We start from the raw sequence: 12,160 nt of genomic DNA, 5'->3' as shown, positions 1-12,160 counted from the left end.
AGAGAACGAGAGAAAGAAAGTGTGAGAGAAGTTGAGAGAGTAAGGATTGAGTTCTTTCTTGATAATCGATAATCTCTTACAAGGAAAGTCTAAGCTTATATAGCTTGTTCTAGGGTGCTGTCATAGCAGATCATAACCCCCATAACAAACTATTTTGTTCTATCCTAGCCACTTTTACACCTGGACATTCCTTCTAACTAACTAACTAACTGGAAAAGAGAATTACAATTAAACAATAAAGAGAAAAAGAAACAGTGAAAGTAAATAAATCTGCAGCAAAATTGGTCTAGGCCAACCTCGGTTCTGTGACAATACCCCTCCCTTCAGCAATTTCTTGTCCTCAAGAAATGTTTAAGAGGCTAGTTGTCCTGGGGAATTGTTGTAGTAGCTGGGGAAGGTATTCTCAGGTGTCCTCCCCCATAGATCCTCCTTGCCATCTGACTAGCACTTGAATAAGAGGGACCCTTTGGTGGTAAATGACTCTTCTGTCCAATAGAGCCTCTGGCTCCTTCATGACTTCCTTCCCCCTGGGTAACACAGATAACCTCGGGTTCACTTGTTCCTGTCCAGTTGTCTTCTTTAGTAAGGAAACATGAAAGATCAGATGGATGTTGGATCCTTCGAGAAGTTGCAAACAGTAAGCCACCTTGCCTACCCTAGCCGTTATGGGGAAAGGGCCAAAGTATTTAGGGCTGAGTTTAAAGACTGGTCATTGGGAAATAGACTTAAGATGAGGGTATCTCAGCCGTAGGTAAACATTTTCTCCCATTTCAAATTCTTGATCACTCCTCCTCCTATCGGCATATTGTTTCGTCCGGTTTTGGGCTGATGCCAACTCCTACTTGAGTTGTTGTAACACCCCTCTCCTTTGCTGGAAATACTCCTCAACTGCTGTAGCTGAGGTACACTCTTCAATGGCTGGTAAGATAGGAGGTTTAAACCTAAATACAGCTTCAAAGGGAGACATCTTTATAGATGCATGGTGGTTGGAATTATACCACCATTGTGCTAGAGCTAACCACCTATGCCAACTCTTGGGTTGCAACAAACACATGCATCGAAGGTAGGTTTCGAGGCTTTGGTTCACCCTTTCTATCTGCCCATCTGATTGGGGATGATAAGCAGTTTAAAGGTTTGAGTTCCATGCCCATGTTCTTCATCAACTCCCTCCAAAAGTGGCTGGTAAAGATCTCATCCCAATCTGATATGATAGTCTTAGGAACCCCATGCATCGCTACTACCCGGTCAGTGAATGCCCTAGCCACTTCTTGGGTTGTGTAAGGGTGTGCTAACCCCACAAAGTGTGCAAACTTAGTCAGCCTGTCTACAACCACCATTACACAATCTTTGCCCTCAAATTTTAGTAGCCCTTCAATGAAATCCATGGACACACTTGTCCATGATTGTTCTGGGATGGGTAGGGGTTGCAGCAGCCTTGGGTACGCCACATTCTCATGTTTGCACCTCTTACAAGTATCACACCCCAAAACAAAATCCTTGACTGTCACCCTAAGCCCAGGCCAGTGGAATAGCTGTCACACCCTCAAGTAGGTATTTTGGATGCCTGAATGTCCCCCTAAAGTGGACTCATGAAGGGATTGCAAAATTTTCCTCTTAAGCTCCTCCTTGTGGCCTATTACTATCTTACCTTTATGCCTCAACAGACCATCCACCATCATATATCCTTCTGCCTCCCTGTTTCCCAAAGCCAGTTTTTCCAGCAGGCTTTTAATATGGTCATCTCCCTCATAGCTGTCCACCACCTCCTTGCACCATTCGGGGATAACAACAGTCAAAACGGCTGCACTTGCTTCCTCTTGGCATCTAGATAAGGCATCTGCTGCTAAGTTCTCCTTTCCTTTCTTATATTGAATAGAGTAATCCAACCCCATTAGCTTGGCCATCCCTTTCTTTTGGAGTTGAGTTTGAAGTTTTTGTTGGAGCAAGAACTTGAAAGACTCATGATTCGTCTTGATTATAAACCTTCCCGCCTCCAAATAATGGCGCCGTTTTTCCACAACCATTAGGACAGCCAAGAATTCCTTCTCATAGATACTCAGTCCGAGGTGTTTAGGATTGAGGGCTTGGCTTAGAAAAGCCATGGCCTGCCATCTTGCATCAAAACTACCCCAATCCCAACCTTATAAGCATCCGTCTCAAGCACAAAAGGCTTGTTGAAGTCCAACAACCCTAATGTGGGTACCCTACTCGTTGCCATCTTCAGTTCCTCAAAAGCAGAGTCTGCCTCCAACCCCCACAGGAAGTTTCCCTTTTTAATAAGTTTGTAAGTGGTTTGCTCATGACCCCATATCCTTTAACAAACCTGCGGTAGTAACCATTAAACCCTAAAAATCCCCTAAGAGCTCCTATTGTAGTGGGTTTTGGCCAACTAAGCATAGCTTCCACCTTTCTTGGGTTGGTACTGATCCCTTTCTCCAAAATTAAGTGTCCCAAGTATTCCACTTGGTCCTGGCGTCGAATGCACACTTAGATCTTTTGATGAATGGTTGGTTTCTTCTAAGGACCTCAAAAGTGGTTCTTAGGTGGATAAGGTGTTGGTCCAAAGTGGGGTTATATACAAGGATGTCATCAAAGAACATAAGGATGAATTTTCTTAGATAGGGTTCAAATATCCGGTTCATTAGAGATTGGAAAGTGGTTGGGGCATTGGTGAGTCCAAAGGGCATCACCAAGAACTCAAAATGGCCATGGTGAGTTCGAAAGGCCGTTTTGTGGATATCCTCGGGCTTCATCCTTATTTGGTGATAGCCCGAGTGCAAATCCAATTTGGAAAAGAATTTGGCTTGGTGTAGCTCATCCATAAGGTTTTCAACAAGGGGCATGGGAAATTTATCTTTGATGGTTAGAGAGCTAAGTTGGCAATAATCTACACAAAAGCGCCAAGAACCATCTTTTTTCTTTACCAACGGAATGGGAGAAGCAAAGGGGATTTGGCTTGGTCTAATGAAGGATTGGTTCATCATTTCTTTTACCATCCTTTTGATTTCAGTTTTTTGAACGGGGGCATAACGGTATGACCTAACATTGACTGGCTCCACATTCAGTTTTAGGTTAATGGCATGGTCTAAAGTTCAGTTAGGAGGAAGGGTCTTTGGTTCCACAAAGAGGTTCTTAAATTCTGCCAACAATTCATCAATAAAGGGTAGCGTGCATACCTGGTCAGCACCTTTTTGCCGGTGGCTGATAGTGAGTTGTAGCTCCTCGAGCCCTTCCCCCTTAGGACTCTCCTCCACTTCCACAATGGAAAACAGCTATGTGAACTGGCTCCATTTGCTCTTGAGGACTCTTTGCAGCCTCTTACCCATAATCATCTTGCAGGTAGCAACCTCTTGCCCACTTGTAAGAGTCATTCTTCTCCCTTCTTTTTCAAATGAGACTTCCATACGGTTGAAATCAAAGCTTATGGGGCTCACCCCTTTCATCCAATCCACTCCTAACACCACATCACACCCTCCTAGCTGCAACAACCTGAGGTCTGCCTTGAATTTTTCTTCCTGCATTTCCCATATGAATCCCAGGCAAGTAGAGTTGCTCAACACCCGATTCCCATTAGCAACGACCACACTCAAGGGCGGTGTTCCAGTGAGTTAGCATTTTAGCTTCCTAGCAATGTTATCATCAAGGAAACTATGTGTGCTTCCACTGTCAATCAAAACTGACAAACTGCCCTCCTTCACCTTCCTTTCAACCTTAATTATCTTGTTGTTGGTGATTCCCTTAAGGGCATGGAGGGATATTTCTCCGTCATCCTCCCCTCTAATTTCCCTGAGATCTTCTACTTCTTCTCCTCCTTCCACCTCCAGTTCACCATCTCTATCTCCTTCCAGCAGCAATAGTTGGCGTTTACATTGTGTCACAACCCTAGGGTTAGTTAAGGTTGTGATAGGAATTGGGAGAAGAAATCAGAATTGTAGGAGGGGGAAAATCAGTAGGAAGAGGGAGAGATATTGAGAGAAAGGGGAAGAACTTGAGGGAGATCGGAGAGAGTCTTAGAGAGAAATGAGAATTAAGAATTCATTCAAATTTTGCATATCCTTCCTACAGCTGAGGCAATATGTATATAGCCAACCTCACTTAGCTACCAAACAAAACTCTCTAACCAACTAAACTACAAGACAAAAAGGGAAATAACAGAATAACAAGACCCATGTGTTGTAACCAAATTACAAAGATACCCCCTAACTATAATTGTTACTCAATTACAGTTTTGCCCCTATAATACCCAAGATCGTGACACATTGGTACCCACGATAGTACCTATCACCGCACTTGTAACATGCGCCTGATTGCCTCTTAGGCTCCTCAATTCATCCCCGTTGATACGGACCACCAACATTTCTCCCCCCTATATTTCCTTTAATCGGGTCTCTATAAGTCCCTTTGCTGCCAATTTCCCCCGGATGTCACTTTCTGTTGTTGTCTCTGTTTTTTCATAAGAGCTTCAACCACCAACTCCTGCAACTTGGCACTCTCCGCTGCTTGTTCCATTGTTCGAGACCTTATCATTTTTACCATTGGCCGCAAATCCTCATTGAGGCCGCTAAGGAAGCTAGAAACAAAGTAGGCTTCCAACAGGTGAGGGTCATTATTACTCATCAACGACCTCAACTCCTCAAAACGTCTCAAGTAAGACCCAACGTTTCCAGCTTGCCTTAACTTATTGAATTCCTCTATAGTGTCTGACATGGTCCTCTCCCCGAACCTTTCACATAGCTTTTTTGAGAATTCCCTCCAAGTATAATTCTCCCTAGTTCAGGTCCACCCTTGGAACCATGCATCTACCATATCATCAAAGTAGGCAGCAACTAAGGCCACCCTTATTTCTGCTGGCACATTATACCATTCGAACATCCGCTCACACTTCCTAATCCACCACCTGGGATTAGCTCCCTCAAATACCAGAATCTTCATTCGTGGCATGGGAAATCCTGGTTGAGGTGGAGTAAATCTGTCCTCCCATCCCCTCCTTGTTTCCGTTTCGATCTCATCATCCTACTCAACCTCAATCTCCGAAGCACCATTTCCCCGGTTCATCCTTTCATTATGTAAAATAGGTTTTGTTCTATTTCTAGGAGGGAAGTCAAGGGAAATTCTTACCTGGTTTTGCTGGGTGAACATTAGCATGAACCGCTAAAGCTGATTCCCCATCTCCTCTCTCATCTGGTTGATATTTTCCCTCATCTGATTCAAACCACCTTCGAGCCTACGCTCTAGTCCCCCAATCGCCTCGTAATTCTTCTCAGATCCCTGTTCCAAACGATCCACGCGATGCTGGAACTCTCCCATGGTCAAAGTGACTTACTGGAGTTGTGACTCCATATTCTTCATGCGAGTCCCTTCGGCCATCTCTCTCACGATGTTACTCCACTGCCAGGAACGAGGCTCTGATACCAAATGTCACAGTTATGGAATGTGACAATAATAATCCTTCTAATTCAATGTGTATTGGAAGAGATAGCTGAAAAATTGTGGGAGGAAAGGGAGAGATTGGAAGAGAACGAGAGAAAGAGAGTGTGAGAGAAGTTGAGACAGTAAGGATTGAGTTCTTTCTTGATAATCGATAATCTCTTACAAGGAAAGTCTGAGCTTATATAGCTTGTTCTAGGGTGCTACCACAGCAGATCATAACCCCCATAACAAACTATTTTGTCTTATCCTAGCCACCTTTACACCTGGACATTCCTTCTAACTAACTAACAACTGGAAAAGAGAATTACAATTAAACAATAAAGAGAAACAACGAAAGTAAATAAATCTGCAGCAAAATTGGCCTGGGCCGACCTCGGTTCCGTGACAAGAATACACTTATAGGAAAGTCTAAGAAAGGAAAAAAAGAAATACTCTACATAACATACAAGGAAACTATATATACAACAATGATTTAGGAAACATAATCACATCCTAATAGTTGGAAAGAATCCACCATATCTATAATGACAATTTGTGGATCTCGATATCTTCCAACAGTACATGAGCACATCACATGCATGCATTTCTGATTAAGCTTGACAGCTCATATGGTTATTGTTACCACAGACACTACAAGTGGAGCAATAGGTTAGGATGCTCAGCACCAATTATGTTCATACAGCCATTGCTATGTATCTTGTTTTGAAACGGTCATTAATGCATACTGTAAGGAAGATTTGGGCTAAGTTATGAATATTTAGTAGTTAAGTAAGGCCCTAACAGATTAAGCTTGTTCGTCAATGGACTATGGGATTTATTATGGGTAATAGGGTTATATTTGTGCTTTGTGCTATATGACATGAAGGGTCATGGTAATGCACTCTGTTGGGGCGGGGCATGGCATTTTGGCTCCAGCTGAGCTTTCTAAATTTGGCAACCACTAATTAATACCCACCTACTGTTGTCAATACAAATGATAAATTTAGCACTTGGAAAGCCTTTACAATCAAGTTACTACATTAGGATTCTTATATAAAGATTTTGGAGCATACTTGTCATAACTCAATACCGCATCAATAGTTTACTGGAAATGTATTGGGTGTATATCTTGATCCCATAAGCCCAAATGTCAACTTCAGCTACCATGTTGAGTGGGTTACCTGTGGTATTATAATACTCCAATATTAAGATACCAACTTATGATAGATTGGCAGATTTACTAAACTTAGCAAATTAACCAAATACCAACCCACTCAATAATAAGCACTCCCAAAAAAGATGATTATGGAAGCTCTTTCACAGCTTATCTCAAACTTACTACCCAAACATGGGTTTCGGAAGAACTAAATCACATTCTATTTCCTGCTTCCAATTATTAGCTTGAGAGCATAATACCTGAACATAACATGCCTCAATACTGCCTTACCTCATGAAATTTACCATCCAACAAAACACATGCATTCACTGATGATGAGACAAAAGAAATGTCAAGCTGCAAAATCTTATCACACATAATATTCTGCCACATCCCTTTATTATTGCTCTTCTCATTGTAAACTAGGGAGGGAAGAAGAGGTAGAAAGGAGGATATACAAATAGGGATAGGAGAATCATTCAAATTTGAAGAGGCTCACCAGGTGATTCCATGCTCTCTCAATAAATTGTTTTAATAGTTTGTGATGAAAACAACCAATAGTTTGATATTCACACTCCCTGATGAAGCCAACCAATAGTCTGCATTTAAATACCCAAAAAAAAACATAAAAAGAGGCAAAGAATAAGTTCAAATGTAAAATGATTAAATTAATATACCAAACAAATTCAATAAGCAGCTGACGCTTGCTAAAAGACCTCCCAACAGAAAACTACTACAAATTCAATCAGTAGTTGAGACTTTCACCAAACAAGATCTCTCATGCTAGGGCAACACAAGGACAAAAGAAATTCATTTTTGTTTCCTATTAATCCCCCTTCCAACTTCATTGCCCCTAAACAAGAAACTAAAGCACAAATAGATAAAGATGCTAACATAGCTTAGACAATGTAAGGTTTCAAGAAAAACATAGAGCATGAATATAACAATGATGATCCATGTAAAAGGAGGGGAAATAAAGACAATGTTAAATTTCAAGGACTAGGAGCAAAATATATGTAGAAGTATAATATATACACACACACACAAACATCTATATTCTTATAAAAGTCAAAACCCATTTTTGTGTTAGTGAATCCAGTCAGATTTTTGTATACCTACCTACAAATTTGTAATTCCACACATTTCATATAATAAGTCTTCAGTAAATAAGTTATTTGTTTTATAGAAACTGTCAAAATAGTTCCTCAACTCAACACAATTTATGGCATGTATCATGCATGCACAGCAGCACAAGTAGTTGTCATGACTCAAGGAGCATTAAAGGGGTAATATAGTAATAGGATTATGATAATTGTTAGGAGATAGTTTAGCAATTAGTTAGAAGCATGGGGGTGGTTATGCAATCAGATATGCCTATATAAAGGGCTACTGTAATCAGATGGAATTATGCTTGAATTGATTGAATGAAATTTTTATCTCTCTCTCTAGATTTCTCTCCAATCTCCCTCTTGTTTCTGTCTGCTACTCTCCCTCATTTCTCTCTAAATTCTTCCCCATTTCTATCCAATCTCCCCCTAATTCCCTCTATTCTTGGACTTAGCTCTATCAATTCCTTCTGGCTGCCAATTCAAACCCTAGGAACATGACAATTGGTATCAGAGCATCATTCCTCAGCGACTTTTTTGTTGATTAATTTCCGACGGAAATCGATGGCTGTTGTCCAACGCAAGGAGGATTGGTTCTCGGAATTTGAAGACCACCACGAAAACCAAAAGCAACGGTAGAATTGATCGAACAACTGAGTCGATCAATTACAATAGGTGTGAATGTGGTGGAGCGAACTAAATTAGTCCGACGGAGGAGTGGCTCTCGGTTTGAAAAATTCAAAAGTGTTGTCCGATCAAGGAAGGCGACCTCGATTGTGTAAGAAAAGTAAAAGGTTCGATTATTGAAGGCGGAGCAACAAGTTGATATGTTGCTATTTTTCCGAGTCGATGTAGTAGCGATTCCGAAATTTAAGGCAAATAAGAGTGGCGTAGTTGAAGCGAATTGTGAAGATTGGCGGTGATTGGGTGAGAAGGAGGAATCGGTGGGGAGGCGATCGTTGAATCCGCAACAATCGCGAGCAGAGCCGATTCCGGCCATCCAGGCAAACTAAAGAAGTGACAGTGGAGCAGGTGGTCCTTTGACCATTGGACAGTGGTAGCGGCCAATGGACAATGATTGGGTGGGTTGCAGCTATTGCAAATCTGGATTGACGACAAATAGGTTGAGCTTCCAATCTGATTTTAAGGGTTATTGCTGGCCGACGTGATTAACTCCACAGGCGATTTTGGCGATTCAGTGTAGTTGATTCATCAGAGTCAATTGAGTTCTCAAAAGATTGCAGTAGAGTTGACGACTCTCTGCAGATTTAATTGAGCCATTGCTGCTCGAGGTGGAAGGGTGAAATGGATTCAGCAGATTTGGGAGCCAAATCATAAGCTACTGCAACCATCGATTCTTAATTCCAGAGAATTTTGTTGGTTGCATCACAACTGCTTAAGGAAGGCAAGCAGCCTAGGCTATTCCAGTGTTGAATTCTGGCGATCTAGCAAAATTCTGGCGATCTGGAAGGTTGATTGACTTTTAGAGCAGTGGTGAACAATGGTGATTTATGAAGATGATTTACGAAGGTGAACGGTAGCTACTGTGAAGCAAAGACATACGGGAAGTAAACTCAGAGGCGGATTCCATTTGAGAAGTGAATTCTTCCAACTTATCTAGCTCATTGATTGTTGGCGCTTGAGGTTGTGAGTAAAGGGAACAAGAGGTTGATTTAGGCTTTGAAATTTGGTTAACTTTGTTTGAAGTAGGGAGGCGAAGTAAAGCGGGTGTTCTTCGGTTATTGAATTGCATTTGAGGCGAGTATTGGAACTGTTACAACAGGCAAAACAGAAGAATGTACAAAACTCCTACTCCATGGTCTTTGTAAAGTTCTATTGGTGAGAAGTCGATCATGGGGAGCAGATCATGCATGAAACAAATGGAGTTTCAATGGCAGCAGAAGAAGTTTGCATTTTCAACTGAAAACAACAGGAAACATGAGGAGTTTGGCCAGAAGCCTCAGGCGTGGGAAAAGAAGTTTGAGAAGGGGATCGGCCAATTGGATAAGGAAACAAAAAGTGTGGTACATGATACAAGCAAGAAATTCAGTCGTATGTTACATAAGCAGTTGCAGGAGTTTGCGATGATACTAACTAAGAAGAATCATTACAGCTTTCCTACATAATTCTTCGATAATTATCGCAGAAGTTTTAACAAATGAGACTTCCTTAAAATGGAGTAGCCAAAGGAGAAGGCAAGAAGCGGATTCACTGCCTATTTCCAATGTGGAGTGGAAGAAGTATATCGGTTTCAGTAGAATTATCAAGAAGGAGGAATGCAACATCAATTATGATATTGGTGGTAAATGGCATCATCCAAAGGGTATCTGTAATGAACAGATTGAGAGGGCAGCAAAGGCAAAAGGACAATTTGATATTGTTGAAAAATAAGTTCATATAGAGGGAAATTCCAGCAAACACAAGGAAGAAGGAGTTGTTGAATTGTTTGCATGGAATCAGGAGGATCCAAATGAAAATCCAGTCAATATTAAGGAAGAGAGTGCTGGAACTGAAGTAAACTTGTTAAGGGAAAATTTGGTTGAGGATCAGTCTACAAATTAGATTGCGAATGAGAACTACTATAAGGTTGGCCTTCATGCCTTTGATAGTTCGGATAAGAGGATGGTTTCCTCAAATAATTTGGCTACAAATCATATTAGTGATGAAGGTTGGGATGGAAACCATGTTTCAACCATTGAGGAACCTATGGAACTTGTGCATTCCTTCCTATGGAGGGACTCTGGGACACCATTAGAGGAGAAAATTGCGAACGATGAATCTAGGGTGTATGGTAGCGAGCAGGAGACAGCTGGGAAGGATAAAAGGAAGACCGCACCAGTAGGAGGAAGTCTTGTTGATCCTAAATGGTGTCACCGTGTTGTTGTCATTTTTGAAGATGGAGAGAGGAGGGAAACATATGTGATAACCAGTTTGATGGGTGAATTTCATAATAAACATCAGTTGAAGGCTTTAGGGTTGCAAGTTTCAGCTACTACCTACGACAAGGAGCAACTAAATTCATTGAAGGCCCTTAATGTGGACGTATTAACAGGTGTTAACCTAGATCTCACCTTTTCATATGATCACTCAATCACTCAAACTCACCCAACAAACTCTCTCTAATTTGCAAATGAATAGCAATCGGAATACAATCAAGAACCAACCAAGAACTGCACAACACACACAAGATTTACCTTGGTTCGATCTCAATGAAATACCTACATCCAGCTTGGCTTTCGCCCCTACTTTCTCCATTATCTTGAATATCAATACAAGATTACAAGTGCACTCAAACCCAACTCTCACCTAGCCTATAAATTTGAAAGCTATATAGAGTTGTATACCAGAAAGATATTCACTCTTCCTCACTGCACAATCTCACCCCAAGACAGCTTGAAAAACCACAATAGAAAGCATACCCAAAAGTCTAACTCTCGGCCTCTATTTATAAACCATAGAGGGCGGGAGATTTACCTGACCGACTGCCCAAAATTGGCAGTTACGACAACTTGGTCAAACCTAACTTCTAGAAGAAATAACCGAAGAAATACAACATAATATTTCCCTCACATTACAAACCTTAATCTAGTACAAATGAACTCTAACAACAAGCTTTGGCATCATAGTGGATCCTCAGACTGTGTGTACCAGCAATCTTAATTTGATAGCTATTGCAAACCCAAGGGAAATGGTTTGTTACTCTTTGGAGGTAGATGCAACCTTGACTGTAATGATCATAATTTTTGTTCCAGTTGATGAGAACCTAAGAACGAAGAAGAAGCAGCCTAGAAGGAGAATGAAAGAAAGGAGAATAAACCAAATAGAAAAGGCTGGAATTGGATGAAACAATGGCTATTTGCTACAAGTTCTTGGGGACAAGAACTCTCTCAAGGATGGAGGAATTGTCATAACCCAATGAGCATTAAAGGAGTAATATAGTAATAGGCTTATGATAATTGTTAGGAGATATTTTAGCAATTAGTTATAAGCATGGGGATGGTTATGCAATCAAATATGCCTATATAAAGGGCTACTGTAATCAGATGGAATTATGCTTGAATTAATTGAATGAAATTCTCATTTCTCTCTCTAAATTTCTCTCCAATCTCCCTCTCGTTTCTGTCTGCTACTCTCCCTCATTTCTCTCTAAATTCTTCCCCATTTCTGTCCAATCTCCCCCTAATTCCCTTTGTTCTTGGACTTAGCTCTATCGATTCCTTCTGCCTGCCAATTCAAACCCTAGGTACATGATAGTAGCATAAATATATGCACAAGAGATGAGAAAGGACATACTAGATTATATCACCTCCACTTACTTCAATTACTCAAGCTTCTTTCTATCTCCACATCTTTTTTCAAGATACACCTACATGTGTGCGCGCGTGGGTGTGTGCATGCACGCAACTTATACAAGTTTCCTTGCTTTCATGGAAAAAACCTAAAGCATTTAGAGATAAAAACCGCCAAAATAAGGTCATGCAAACTCCAA

The 12,160-nt window shown here is 41.0% G+C and overlaps 1 protein-coding gene across 11 annotated transcripts in view; it reads right to left on the bottom strand.

Annotated features, from left to right (window-relative positions):
* The window catches only part of LOC127788503 (probable phosphoinositide phosphatase SAC9), a 49,946-nt gene that overhangs the window by 34,034 nt on the left and 3,752 nt on the right, over positions 1-12,160 (bottom strand). For 9 of the 11 annotated variants that reach the window (XM_052316858.1, XM_052316852.1, XM_052316860.1 and 6 more), the window contains one exon: positions 7,065-7,164. In XM_052316858.1, coding sequence (XP_052172818.1) covers positions 7,065-7,077 — 13 coding nt within the window. In that variant the 5' untranslated portion in view covers positions 7,078-7,164. Of the gene's footprint in view, positions 1-6,482; positions 6,591-7,064; positions 7,165-12,160 lie in introns of all 11 variants that reach the window. The other 2 variants (XM_052316862.1, XM_052316861.1) reach the window with 1 other exon arrangement.

The sequence above is a fragment of the Diospyros lotus genome, chromosome 13, assembly GCF_014633365.1.
Source record: "Diospyros lotus cultivar Yz01 chromosome 13, ASM1463336v1, whole genome shotgun sequence".
Taxonomy (NCBI): Eukaryota; Viridiplantae; Streptophyta; class Magnoliopsida; order Ericales; family Ebenaceae; genus Diospyros; species Diospyros lotus.
Note: the sequence above shows the minus strand (reverse complement) of the source record. Positions and strands in the feature narration are given on the sequence as shown.